Source organism: Rhagoletis zephyria, unplaced genomic scaffold (assembly GCF_001687245.7).
Source record: "Rhagoletis zephyria isolate East Lansing unplaced genomic scaffold, Rhagoletis_zephyria_1.1 Rzeph_scaffold_01759, whole genome shotgun sequence".
NCBI lineage: Eukaryota > Metazoa > Arthropoda > Insecta > Diptera > Tephritidae > Rhagoletis > Rhagoletis zephyria.
Window position 1 is genome coordinate 93,209 of NW_016158843.1, and position 14,409 is coordinate 107,617.

General features: G+C 38.7%; 1 protein-coding gene across 1 annotated transcript in view; it reads right to left on the reverse strand.

Annotated features, from left to right (window-relative positions):
• The window catches only part of LOC108365055 (ecdysone-induced protein 78C-like), a 50,031-nt gene extending 37,255 nt beyond the window's left edge, over window positions 1-12,776 (reverse strand). The window contains exons 1-3 of the mRNA XM_017618993.1: window positions 12,618-12,776; window positions 11,297-12,552; window positions 10,788-11,090 (exon numbers count right to left, since the gene is read on the reverse strand). Of these exons, the coding sequence (XP_017474482.1) occupies window positions 10,788-11,090; window positions 11,297-12,167 (1,174 nt within the window). The 5' untranslated portion in view covers window positions 12,168-12,552; window positions 12,618-12,776. The remainder of the gene's footprint in view (window positions 1-10,787; window positions 11,091-11,296; window positions 12,553-12,617) is intronic.
• Between the last annotated feature and the right edge of the window lie 1,633 nt (window positions 12,777-14,409).

A 14,409-nucleotide genomic window follows, 5' to 3' on the forward strand; every position in this document is an offset into this window, starting at 1 on the left:
GTTGTGTTGTGTTGTGTTGTGTTGTGTTGTGTTGTTCAAAGTATTTCACTTCAATTAATTCAACTCATCTCATCAGCCCACCTCAGCACCCGTAATTTTAAAGGCTGAATTACAACCGCTGCGCGAACACTAGTTTTATTAGATTTGCTACTGAATTCTTTGGCAGCTTCGAATCGCCCGATTTGGATCGCATTCTTCCTATTCTACTTACTCCATAAAGGTGCTGAGATTGTATTGGCGGTTTTGGAAAAGATAATTACTGCGTCGCTTGCACTAGCTTACATACCACGTCCCTTTTATGTCAAAAGTTCATAAGGGCCATGTACTAGCCTTAAGAACTTCAGGCCGATTCGTATAATGTCCTTCATTCTGAAATATTTTGAGAAATTGGTTTTGGCTTTGCATAAAAATGCCTATCAGATAAGGAAATCTTTTGAGATGGCTCTTCAAAATCTGTTTTCCATAATTAGCAATGCCATTAGTAAGAAAGAATTATTATTGGGTCCTTAGGATTCAGGCAGGATGAGGTCAATAAATATTTCACGTGAGGAGCTAGCTTCAGGATAGTGTGTTGGTATTTACCTGTACTGGTTCTTTATTGTGCCTGCCCCATTATATGCCTTTCTCTCTCAGCAGTTTGCAAGAAAGCGCAAATAACACTGAATATGACAGCTATTTGCTGCAGTGAGAATAGGCTAAACCTGCTAAACCAACTAAATATAGTGTTGCGCTATTCACTAGAAGGAGAAGGTTGGATGATTTAATTATCATCGCACTTATTCAGATTTCTTACCCAAGTAAAGTATCTAGATATGTAGAAGTAGTTCTGGATACCAAACTTTCATGGAAATCTGACGTTGAGCATAAGAAAACTACAGCCTGGGAGGCGTTTTGGCAATGCTAACTGGCGTTTTGCAAAATAATCCTTGATTTCTCTTTAGGGATTACAAAGAATGCCTCACGCTCTGTGGCAATTGAGGACACTGACATCCCGGCTAAGCTGTTCACTACCTCGTTCCCCACTATTCTCTTGCCTTCCAGTAGCCAAAAGGGCCAGACATCTTTGCGTTTAGGAAAGACGTTAAGAACACTCAAGGACTAAAGAGGTTTTAACTTCTAAATAATAAGAGGGGCTTGAGTGGCCCCCTCTCTTTACGGTAATTTCGACTTAAATTACTTCCTGCACACAGACTTAAAGCGTAACTTCTGCTTTGAAAATACTGGGCAGTTTTCCTACAGGCACAGATGGCCGCATTCTAGGGTCAGAGATTCCTATCCCAAGGCGTTCTGGGTTTGCAAAGCCACCTGTGTACAACTTCAAAGTGCTCACCTGGACATTTTTCGCCAGGTTGCTTTCTCGTTGCTTCGCTATGACTTATGCATTTTCTTGCGATATGGATTCCAACACTGGCTATCGTTTATTTTGATCCGCAAAAATCACCAAATATATAAATAATAGCACGTACGACTGACAACACACAACATCTAGTTAAATGCCAGATTTTGCTGATTACACATTAGCCTAGTAAATTTAGACTTATGTATTTCTTTTTGAAACAAATTTTGAATACAAATTTTTAGAGAATTTAATGTTTAACATTTTTATAATAACGATTAAAAAAAAACATTTTTTGTTGTAAATAATTATCAAAAAGTGCGAAAAATTGGTGAATTGTCACGATTTTTGCCACTTTTCAACAATTCACCAATTTCCACATTTTTCGCTAATATTAAAAATTTGGAAAATTAAATTCTCTACAAATTTGTATGTAATCTTTTTTGCGAAGAATGCAAAATAAGCTTGCAAATCGCAAAAAAAAACTCAAAAACCCTAAAATCGTAGATGGCAGAATGTTTCCATATCAAATTTAGGGGCAAGACTGTAAATCGATGTGTCAAGTAGAAGTAAACTACGTCAAAAGTTCCGAACTACATTTTTTTCTTCGTACTAATTTGATCTAAATTTACTAGGCTACATTGCATACATACATACGTACGTACATACATATGTATGTGTATTACTTATTCATGTTATATACCCGTACTTGTCCCCACTACCTTTTATTTAGAAAATTCAACCTAGAACCTTCATAAGAAATTGACCAGTAGCAAATGGGAAGTGGTGTTAAAGTCGGGTTGCCAATCAATTGTTTGTTGGGAGTTTGGCTGCCGCGAAAATGTTTCCGCTTCCTATTATCGTTGCTGAGCTACAAAATAAATGAATATGAGTACTCGTTACATACATACATTTTGTCGTATGTACGTTTCTATGGCTGCAACTTAACTACACGCCGACTTTTGTTGGTGTGTGGGGCATATTATCGCACGAGTTTTGTTGCACATTTGCAACAATTGCTCGCATGCAATAGATGAAGCTTTAGCCAATATGCGATTGTGGCATGCAGCAGCAGGCCCAATAGCGTTTCACTTATTTACTTTCAAGTGCACCAAACTGCGGTCCACTAATGAACTCATGTTGAACGACAACCATAACCAGCATGCAAGATGTTGCATGCTAAATAAGTACATATGTACATGCACTCATAAATAGGTTTATAAATCTTTTCTTGTTTTTCTTGCTTGCAGTACTGGTTGTAGGGTTTTATTGCCACTTAGAGATTTATTTTACTACAAATTACTTACACTTAAGCCGTGCTTCCCCCTACCCAATTAGAACATGTGGCTTCCGGCATAACATATATGTACCTACACTTAATATGTATTTTCTTGGTTAGTCAGTTCACGACATGCCCCACAAGAATTTCATTGGTTCAACAAGTATACCAATGTTGAGTTTATTCTGACACTTTGACAGCGTCAGCTGTTCCAATCAGCCTGCTTTCAATTATTTTAAACCCATAACTAGGCGTATGGAGAAAGTCGCATAGCTATTTACAAACATAAATAATATAATACATGAAGGGGTTTTCTATCAAAAATATATACATACATATGTATGGATTTTATTAGCCGACGGACAAGCAAAATAATTACTTTAGGCGTGTTCTGTGCTCCAGATTGGCCTTTATATTTTTTAGCCTATATGTTTTTTGGCGATTTGGAACTAGAATCCGACCGATTCCCAATTTTTGACCGATGCCGATTAATCGGTCGGACTCTATTTGGAACAGCTGTGGAGGTAATTCTCAAGCTCGAGCTATCACATCTGCAAGCCGCTGGAGATGATGTAAATATGATTTCTTCAAGGGGAAATTTAAAACAGCGTCCTGGCCCAGAATAAGACTACCTGCCCCTGCCTATGGGAAATATGCTAAAATTGTATACCGTTTCAAGCGAAGATATGCATAGATCGCACAGTGTTTCGACTATATGGAGGCAGGTGGAAAAAAGTTGACAAAAAAAAAACAGTTGGGCTTAGAGAGCGAAAAGTAAAAGTCATAAATACAAAATTTCAGATCATTTACTTCCTCCCCCTCCTCTCGAACGGTACATTTCCAAAAAACTACTCAAAAAAATAATCACTCTGGTTACCTTTGGCGCTGAAACCATTAAAGCGAGTGTTTCTTTATCAACTGTAATCAATTCTTTGAGTCGTGGAATATTCAAATGAAGGCATTTATCGTGAGTGTATGAAATTTCTACGTGCTGCATTGAGTAAAATTTATTTCAAGAAAACTCAATTAAAAAAGAGGAGGTTTAAAATTTTTTAAACCATCTTCAAAATATTTTCAAACTAAAACTTTCTTAAACTTCTCACTTGCATACTTTTTCAATTAACTTATCCCATGAACTCAATTTGAGATTTTAAACAGATGGATACCTCTTACATGTAGTTTTGAAATGAAGCCCTTTCAAGACCATTTCGATTGACACCCATATTGTAATAATTAATTTAAATTATTGAATAGTTTGAATTTCAACTTTTAAACAGTTGGCAACCTCTTTAAACCTCTTTCGTCTGACACTCATATTGTGATTAACATTTAAAACCATTTAGATTCATACCAATCTTCTACAACAATATATATTTTGAAAGCCGTTTTTTATGTGTTCGCAAAGCTCGAGAACAGCCGAACCGATTTATTTGAAATTTCGGACACCTGCTTGAGACGTCCAAAGGATAGTTATAGGCTAAAAAAAATTTCGATATACGAAGGGGGCGTGGCACTTCCCATACAAACCGATTTTTCATACTGCATATCTCTGGAAGTGTTCATGGTAGAATACTGGAACTTAGTACGGCAATACATGAAATCAATCCTATACTCATGCAGGAAAATGGGCTATTTGAAAAGAGGGCATGGCGCCGTAAAAACGTATATATATAATTCTTCTATCTGTGTGTTTGTGAGTAAAATCCTTCTAAATGCCCGGACCGATTTTAACGAAGTTTTTTTGTGTACATTTGAGTGGCTCTCTGGATAGTGTAGTTTCAAAATTTCACCCGCCAGTTGGCGCTGAAGTAAAGTTACTACTCAAAATCTTATTCATGATCCACTTTGGCCAATATTCAAAATATTTATTGGTAACGGTAAAGACAATACTATTGCCAAAAAGGGCTGCCAGATGGCGCTGGAATCATTACGAATAATCGCCAAGTTAGAAAACGTGCCGTGAATATCAGATTAAATCGACCTGTTGCGCCATTGAGTATATCGAACTCTTGTGTGTTACGATTGGCTCAAGGAACGTGATTTGCCAGTATTATTATGTGTTAAAGCTTCACTCGGAGACACCAGGGTTGAGTTGTGCAGTGGTAAATTTCAAATCACTAGNACATTTCGATTGACACCCATGTTGTAATAATTAATTTAAATTATTGAATAGTTTGAATTTCAACTTTTAAACAGTTGGCAACCTCTTTAAACCTCTTTCGTCTGACACTCATATTGTGATTAACATTTAAAACCATTTAGATTCATACCAATCTTCTACAACAATATATATTTTGAAAGCCGTTTTTTATGTGTTCGCAAAGCTCGAGAACAGCCGAACCGATTTATTTGAAATTTCGGACACCTGCTTGAGACGTCCAAAGGATAGTTATAGGCTAAAAAAAATTTCGATATACGAAGGGGGCGTGGCACTTCCCATACAAACCGATTTTTCATACTGCATATCTCTGGAAGTGTTCATGGTAGAATACTGGAACTTAGTACGGCAATACATGAAATCAATCCTATACTCATGCAGGAAAATGGGCTATTTGAAAAGAGGGCATGGCGCCGTAAAAACGTATATATATAATTCTTCTATCTGTGTGTTTGTGAGTAAAATCCTTCTAAATGCCCGGACCGATTTTAACGAAGTTTTTTTGTGTACATTTGAGTGGCTCTCTGGATAGTGTAGTTTCAAAATTTCACCCGCCAGTTGGCGCTGAAGTAAAGTTACTACTCAAAATCTTATTCATGATCCACTTTGGCCAATATTCAAAATATTTATTGGTAACGGTAAAGACAATACTATTGCCAAAAAGGGCTGCCAGATGGCGCTGGAATCATTACGAATAATCGCCAAGTTAGAAAACGTGCCGTGAATATCAGATTAAATCGACCTGTTGCGCCATTGAGTATATCGAACTCTTGTGTGTTACGATTGGCTCAAGGAACGTGATTTGCCAGTATTATTATGTGTTAAAGCTCGGAGACACCAGGGTTGAGTTGTGCAGTGGTAAATTTCAAATCACTAGCGATAAATCAACCGCCAGAACCATTGCGCGCCTTATACAATAATATTTAATTTAAAATAATTGAATATAATTTTTAAAAATGTGGCAACTTTTGTGAAAGACTTAAAAGTTATTCAAAACTTTCAAACCAAAGGTTTCTTGGCAATATTTCGTTAGGCAACCATATTTTAATTCTTCAGATAGGTTACGTATAACCAATTTATATTTGACTTTTCAAACAGGTGGCAACCCTTTTCAAAATATAATCGAGCTACAGCTTCTTTAAGCCTGTTGACGTCCATTGTTTAATATAATTTTCAAATAAATAACTCCCTTAATTGAGTTAAATTTAAGTTTTTTAAAAGGTGGCAGCCCTCATCTATGAGTAGATAATGGTTTTATATATCGCCATACCAAGTTCCAGTAACCTATCAAAAATATTTCCTGAGAAATGCAGTATGAAAAATTCCGTTTGTATGGGCGGTACCACGCCCCCTTGTCTAATCGAGATTAAATTTATCCTATATTTTAAGTTGGGCTAAATGACAGCAGTATACAAAATTTCATGATGATCGGTTGAGTTATTAAGGCGTGAAAGCGTAGCAAACAAACAAACTCACTTTCGGATTTATAATATTAGTAAGGAAGTAAGGAAGTAAGGATAAGGATTTGGTATTTTCCTATTTTTCTGATTAAAAAATTGACTTTGAAATGTAGATGCTACAGATTATAAGTAAAAAAAAAGTGTGAGTACCGGTTTGTTAAAATTAGACGGATGTTTTAGAGAATTTTATGTAGTTTTCGAATATATAATTGGATCCTTCACGCGATTTTGCAAATACATATATGAAATTTTCGTTTTTCTTAATTTTCGAATTTCTTAATTTTCGATTTTCAGCTTCTTTTTGCGTAATTTCGCGAAAAGAATTTTTCGAACAGTGGAAAAATCACACCAAACATTGGGAGAAAATAAAATATTTACACCTATGAATGTTTTAAGTAAAACCTTTGCTTTCTGAGAATGGAAAGCAAGAAACAAAAATTAACCAAAATTCCATCACATTTATTTACTGGGCCTACATTTTTTACGAGTTGTCGACGTTATAGTAATCCAATCTTCCCCATATTTTATATTAGGGTTTTCTAAGAGTACACTAAGATTCATCGAATTCGGATGAAATTTAATGTTTCCCGCCCACAAAAGTGGACGGCGTGGCAATTATCCCATCTTTACCAAATTTCACAATTTCCTATTCCTAAGTAAAATTAGAGCACATGTCAAGTTTCAGCGAAATCGGTGCAGGTTAACTATTATTTCCACCTGCCTCCATATATTCGAAACACTGTGGATTGTTAGTCTGGGTACATACTTAATAGAGCTGTCAAACTATCGACGATACTATCGATAGTATCGATAGTCTGGTCACTTGAAATAACTATCGATAGTTTTAGTACTATCGCCACTATCGTTTATTGGTTCAAAGAGAACAAAAATTGGCAGCATTATTTCATGAACGAACGAATAAAGATTACCCAGGACGGTGTGCGCCGCCATATGAATGAAACGGAATGAAACCATGTGTGTGAATGAAACAACCGATTAAAAAATGACGTTATCAACCTTTTTTTTCTCAAATGCAATTGTAAATACGCGGTTGCCGTGCTGGGTGATCTGTTTAGTTGGTTCATAGTATTATTTCTAAAAGCGCCATTTTTTATTTTAAGCGTGGAAATAGCAGAGGTTACATTGCCATCTTAAGAGCGTGTCAGACCGGGCAATGCAGTATATTTCAAAAGAGGCTGCGTTCAGAAATGCATCAAGCCAAAGCACCAGTCTCTTTTATCTATACTATAATTGATAAAAATGTCAAATATGCGCAACCACGGTTATAAGCCGAATTGGAACTTAGTTGCGTAAATAAGACATTTCCATCAATTATAGTTCAGAAATAAAAGATACTGATGCTTTGGCTTGATGCATTTTTGAACGCACCTAGACTGTCAAATTGAGAAATTGCAGAAAGCAATTGCATGAGCAGTCGCACCTTGCATGCAAAGTGTCTTTCGAAAGAAATTTGTTTATTTCCGAAAGGCGAATTGCATGGAAAATTTCTGAAATCGCGTTTTGACTGTTTACACGGCGAATGAATTTCTAGCAATATTTCTCGATACTAAAATGCAAACCGTGAGCCGCTAAAATAAAAAAAATTTATAAAATCAAGATAACGAAAAATAAATGGATTTAGAAAAACACATGAAATGGGTCGATACTATCGATAGTATCGATAGTCACCCTTAAGACTATCGTAAAACATCGATGGACTCGACTATCGATAGTTTGACAGCTCTAAAACTTAACATAAGTAGAAATTACCGTAAAGAGGGATAGAGAGGAGAGAATAGAAGGGAAGCGAGGCAGCGGAATGTCAGTGGTCTAAACTCTCAAAGGCCATGAGGAATTCCTTGTAGTAAGTCCAAACATGATCAGAGAATAGCCCTGGATAGAAAGAATGAGGAAACAAAACTGGTGAAACAATGCAGAACTTTGACAAGCCAAAAGCTAAAGAAGGGTCGGCAGGACGCTTCTAATTTACCTCCATAAACAGAAACTAAGGATTATCACAGGCTACGTAGGTAGGTAGGTAGATGTGTCTATCACTGCTACGCAGGGACACACATAGGCAACGAGTTGAAGACCCGTTGTAATACCACGACTAATAGTGCTCATTCGCCCTTGCTAAACTATTTTGAATCCTTGACGAAACTCGTCAGACACCTAGGGTTTAAATCTCCCAATTGGTCAATGTCACTAAAGAAAGGAGACCCCAGAAAGCGCCATCTGCTTCTAAATAGAAGGTGGAGAACTGTCTTCTCCTCCTCATAGTTCTTGCAACTCTGCAGAATCTACGGTAAAGCACTCCGAGCCGTTCTGAGGGTTTACCTATAAGGCAGTGGCCGGTTAGAGCACCAAATAAATATGTGAGATATTTATATCCTCTCTCTTTGGAGAATATACGCTTCGAGAAATTTTTCGATCCCACCTTGGCCAAGTTTGCCTCCAAATTAAATCCAAATCTCGCTCGCGGGAGCATAGATACATTTTCTTAAAAGCAGCTTGCAAGAGGCGAAGGGCATACCAATGCGTTCTTTGCCCGGAAGAATCTGCTTGGTCGTACCCCTCGTCGCAAGTTCCTCTTTACCTTTTAAATCAGTACGAAGGGCGTTTATCACCTCCATTATAGCTGAGACCTTAGCCTGGAAGAACCTACAGTAGTTCGGTAATCGAAATAAATGGCTCAGGGCAGGGCTGCGGGAGAAAAACCCCCTCCCACTCCACCGAACAGGTTTGAACCATCTGTGAAAATTACTATACTACCGGGTGAAGTGTAGTAGTTTTCGGCCCGTTTCTCCTCGCTTGAGACTTTATTGACGAAGTTTCTATCCCAAACCAGAATTTTAACACAACCATCTGTATAGACCAGAAGAAAGCTATATTTCTCCAGAATTCAGGAGTGATCCAGAAATCCCGATTCCCATTGCCCTGTCTCTCTTAACTGGAGTGCAGCAAGAGATGCGATCTGATGACCCACTAGATCTAGTGGCAGAAAATCCAAGAAGACATTTAAAGCATAATTTTGCGTTGTCCGGATTGTTCCGCTAATGCTGATCATACTAATCCCCAGTACTTTGCTGGGTATATTAAGATTTGAGGCCATGGTCAAGGCCGGCCACTTTACTACCATTCCATAAAGGAGAATCGGTCTAACCACCGCTGTGTAGATCCAGCGGAATATACTCGGACTCAACCCCCATTTCTTACCGATGGCCCTCTTGCACGAATATAAGGCTACTGACTCTTCATATAACTATGCTCTCCTTCCAGCTCAGAATTTTGCTTTATTCGTAAAGCTTAAAAGTCGGCCGTTTAGTTCAGATGAGTCATTAGGGTGGTGTATCTTCTCGTAAAGAGAACAAGTTCGACTTTCTCCGAATTGATGCAGAGGCATGTTGATACATCGCGAAGTGTAAACTGCATCAATTCGCGAAGAGTTTGCGGGAACTTGCCCTATATGCGATGGCTACGTCATCCGCATAAGCAACGACCTTGGCGCTTCCCTACTTCGTCTCTCGCAAAAGAGAGTTCATGCTTAAGTTCCAAATGAGTGGCGAGAGCACGCCACGCTGTCACCTATCTTGAAGGCGAGTTTTCGCCGACGTTTGCCGTGATCACCTTGCACAAGAGCATTTGCCTTATAAACTCCAACAGAGAATTGTCCATCTCTAGTCCCGTCAAAGCCTGTATTATGGCCGCTGAATTTATACTGTTTAAAGCTGCCTCAATGTCTAGAAAGGCTACAAGACAATAGTCCTTTTAACTGAAGGTTTCATCAAAACTGGCCAGGATATGCAGCGTCGTCTGCGTTAACTTGTCTTTCAGATAGGCATGTTGATTGTTATACAGTAGTCGACTATCAATGGTGGAAGATAGGTAGTTACTAACTATCCTTTCTAGGGTTTTAAGCACAAACGAAGAGAGGCTAATATGTTTGAGAGCCTTTGAGTTTGTATGTGAAGGCTTATAGGCTTTAAGAATAAAAACAACGGAGACAGATCTCCAAGCTGTCGGCTAACTGCGTCCCTAGCCTGGCGCGTAAAGCACAAAAGAACTGTCAAAAAATCGTCATGTCCATACAATTTTTATTTTTTGCCCAAATAACGAGGCGCTAGTTAGGTAAATGCGGTGACTGGCTCGATTTAAATAAATATCTGAGTAAGAACCTCAAAATGATCAGCACAATTCTATAGTATTCGATATAACAGATTAGGGGTATTCTCGAAGTCTTGCAAAGCCCTTGCACGGTGTACGGATTGCACGGCTTGCAAAGCTGTCACAAAGCACAACCGGTTTTTACCATGCAATCCGTGCACCGTGCTTTGCAAGGCTTCGAGAATACCCCTATTGCGTTGCAGCTTTAACATTTGAGCCACAACGTTAAGCCGAATATACGAAAGTATTTCAAACATGCCTTTCAGATACATATGTGTATGTATGTGTGCAGGTATAGACTAATGCACAAAAGTGTTCGAACATAAGGACTTCCATCTTCTATTCATTATTATACGTTAAATGAGAATAAATGAGACATTTTAGACATACCGTGTGATAATTTTACATTAGCCAATGTAGCGTTGGTGGCTGCGGCGCACGCGTTTGCTGAGACTGACGCTGTTGCTGTTGCTGCTGCTGCTGCTGCTGCTGAATGATGGCGGTCCCCAAGACAATGCTCAGCAACCAACGTTGATACTGTGGATCCGTTACTACGTCCAATGTGTTGTCCAGTTGTGGTGTTGCCGTTGTGGCTGCAGCTGCTGCCGGCCGAAGAATTTGAAGAGCAGCCGGATGAGGACGACGAATGCGATTGACAGAATGAATGGAGACTGCTGTTGGCGTACAGTGTACCTCCACCATTGCCGAGTGCGATAATGTNTGCTCAGCAACCAACGCTGATACTGTGGATCCGTTACTACGTCCAATGTGTTGTCCAGTTGTGGTGTTGCCGTTGTGGCTGCAGCTGCTGCCGGCCGAAGAATTTGAAGAGCAGCCGGATGAGGACGACGAATGCGATTGACAGAATGAATGGAGACTGCTGTTGGCGTACAGTGTACCTCCACCATTGCCGAGTGCGATAATGTGTGCGACTGTAGCTGCTACACTGCTGCTACCGTTGCTCGTTGCTATCGGAGATGTGGAAGCAGCAGATGAGGCTGATGAGGCGGGTGTTGAGGAAGTGGACGAAGGGCAATTGCTGGTGGCACTATTGCAAGATATGCCACCGTTTGTGATTGATTGTGTTGCGCTAGCTGAGCCAATATAAGCGCCGCAATTAGTGGAGACAGCGAGTGATGTGTTGCTACCGTTGAGCACTTGAGACGATGAATGATGCTGATAAAAGGACGTACAATCGTCTGCCAATAGTTTTAGTGAATCGCTAACTTTAGCATTTGCGATGGGATGAGAAGTTATTGTACTATTTCCAACGATTAATTGCGCTTTTGACGCTACTGCCACAGCTGCGATATCTGCAGCTATTTCTTCTACTTTGGTGGTGGAGTGTGATTGTAACGGCGGAGTTGGTGGGGAGCTAGTGGCATAAGCATCGGATTCAAGCGAACCAGCGTCGCTGAATGCACCCTGCGTCGATGAATCGTCAGGCGTGTCGAAGAAGTGCAAATTGAAATCAGAATTGGCGTCAAAGCTCACTTCGGGCAGTGGATCGTCTTCGTCGTCGCAATCGTCGTTACCATTAATGCCACTAAACGACTGATGATTCTGTTGGTCGATATGGTGCTGTTGTTGGAGTTGGTGTTGGTGTTGATGTTGGTGGGTGGTGTGATGCGATTCGACGATGTCTGCGTCACCGGCTGAGCCGGGTGTATATAGATTATGGGATTGACTACTTGTATTCGTGTTGTTGTTGCTTTCAACGAGACTCGAATGGATTTGCGACTGTTCCAAATCTATTTTGAATACATCCATGTTTCGCTGTTGTCATCCTCCATTGTCAACATTGTGGATACGCGAAAGCAACGATGTAAATAATGATGACGACGATTGTTAGAATGATGGTGATGACGATTATGACGAATAGAGATATGTGTTATGTTTACTCAAAAGTCATTGGTTTTACTCGTAGCGGCTTCTGGTTGCTGTTACAGCAGCTTGCTGCGTAGGAACGCTAATGCTTGCACAGAAACGCAAGTCTTTATCTGGATGCAACACGGGACGCGAACAGATCAACACGAGAAACTACGCGGCATATTTAGTTGGCTCGTTAAACAATTTAAATTAGAGTTAGAGTTTTTTTCACAAGGATTTATTATTTTTAGTTGTCAAACACTTTGTACGTAAAAGACCTGAGAGGCTGTGGATACAACAAGGATTGGCCGAGTACTTCGGAATTCACGGAAAAAGGATGTAGATACTTACTTTTTGTACTGAATGAACCAAAATAATGTAAAGCAAATGTTGATGGCTGCTAATCACGAGATTTCGGTGTGGCAGATATTTTAACTGGCATCATTCATCGAAAGAAATTTTAGAAGTGAAATGCGAGACAAGAATTGAACTATTTAATTGGGGAGCATATACTACATTCACATACATACATACATATGTATGTAGGAAGCTACGAAGGCTTAACTGGCTGATATTTCACTACGAGCTTACCGACATGAAACCTCAGTCCAGCATAAATATTGAAAAACTTAGTGAGTACCAAATAGTGGTGGTTTCGCAGGTTCCACATCGACTGACGACGCTCCATTCCGAGCGAATTAATTGGACACCAATCGTGGCTCTTAAGAACAGAGACTGTAAATAAAAGTTATTTTTAGAATTGAAAATCAAAAGACAAATTATCGTATCGCTTTTTCGAAGAACCATTAATATAATTACTGGAATATAAAGTAATTTCCACACGAGTTGCAAATAACCATTTAGCTTTACATTTTTTAAGCTGGAATAGTCAAAGCCAAGAAGGGCCAATTTCTTCGGCATTTGGAATGAAAAACTGGTCAAACTTTGCAAAAGAGAAAGGTAATTGGTGAAGTTTTTTATTCTCTTTCTTCTGTAGCGTTATATAAGGGGCAGAAGAATATAATGAAATGTTTCGTGTTTTTTCGTTTTTGTTTGTGACTTAACCAGATGTTCTCAGAGTGTTTCAGACCCGTTAGGGGTTCTTTTGGTTTATTTTTTTTATTATTTGGGACTTGGAGCTTTCTCGCAGTTCCTAGTGCTGTTGGTATTATCGGGAGTTTTCGAGTTCGTGTTTGATTTTCGAGATTTTTTCGGGAGTTTCTCGGTGCCTTTTAGAATTATTCGGAGGATACACTAAAATTTCAACTTTGCATTCTTTGAATGATTAAAAATAAAAAAATTTAATTTTCTGTTCAAAAATTATATAAGGCGGGTTCAACCGGTTTTATTGAGTTGTATTAGGCGGTTTTTTGAAAACTTAATTTTTGGAATACCGATTAAACCAGATTTTTATAATCGAATAATCAGGGTTCCATCTATCTAACCAATCTAAACATTCTAAGTATTAGTTTTATTGAAAATGGAATTTTATATCTTAATTCTGGAAAATTTACCACTGCAGAAAAACACATAAAAATAATAGGAAACCCGAATAAAAATCTTCCTCAATTTTTTTTTTTTGTAGCAGCTTACTTAACTCTGTCTAAATCAAGGAATGAAACCGAAAACCAAACCGAAACCGTAACCGTGTAAAACCGTTTCGTTTTTCAAAACCGAAACCGAAACCGTAACCGTTATCTTGACCTGAAAAGGAACGATACCGAAACCATTTCAATCACAGGTTTCCATCGGTTTCCTGAAATTTACAAAAATAATAAATCAAAATTTCTTTGAAATAAATGATTTATTTAACCAAAATCTTTGTTTTTTCTTATTTTTTGGCCTTATAACAATTATATTCAACAATTTTTATTGAGCTCGAGGCCATTTTTTAATGAAAATTTATCATGGAAAAGCAACAATAATTTGAAAAAATGGTAGAAGTGATAGCTATTTCGGAAATCACCACATTTCCTCATCAGACTTTTTTCAGTAGGCTTCGAACCGACGATCCCTTTGACTCAGGCAGTTGCCTATGCACCGTGCTAAGTACGCCTTGTAAATTTTCGTTTGCTTTTTTCCNTTTGACTCAGGCAGTTGCCTATGCACCGTGCTAAGTACGCCTTGTAAATTTTCGTTTGCT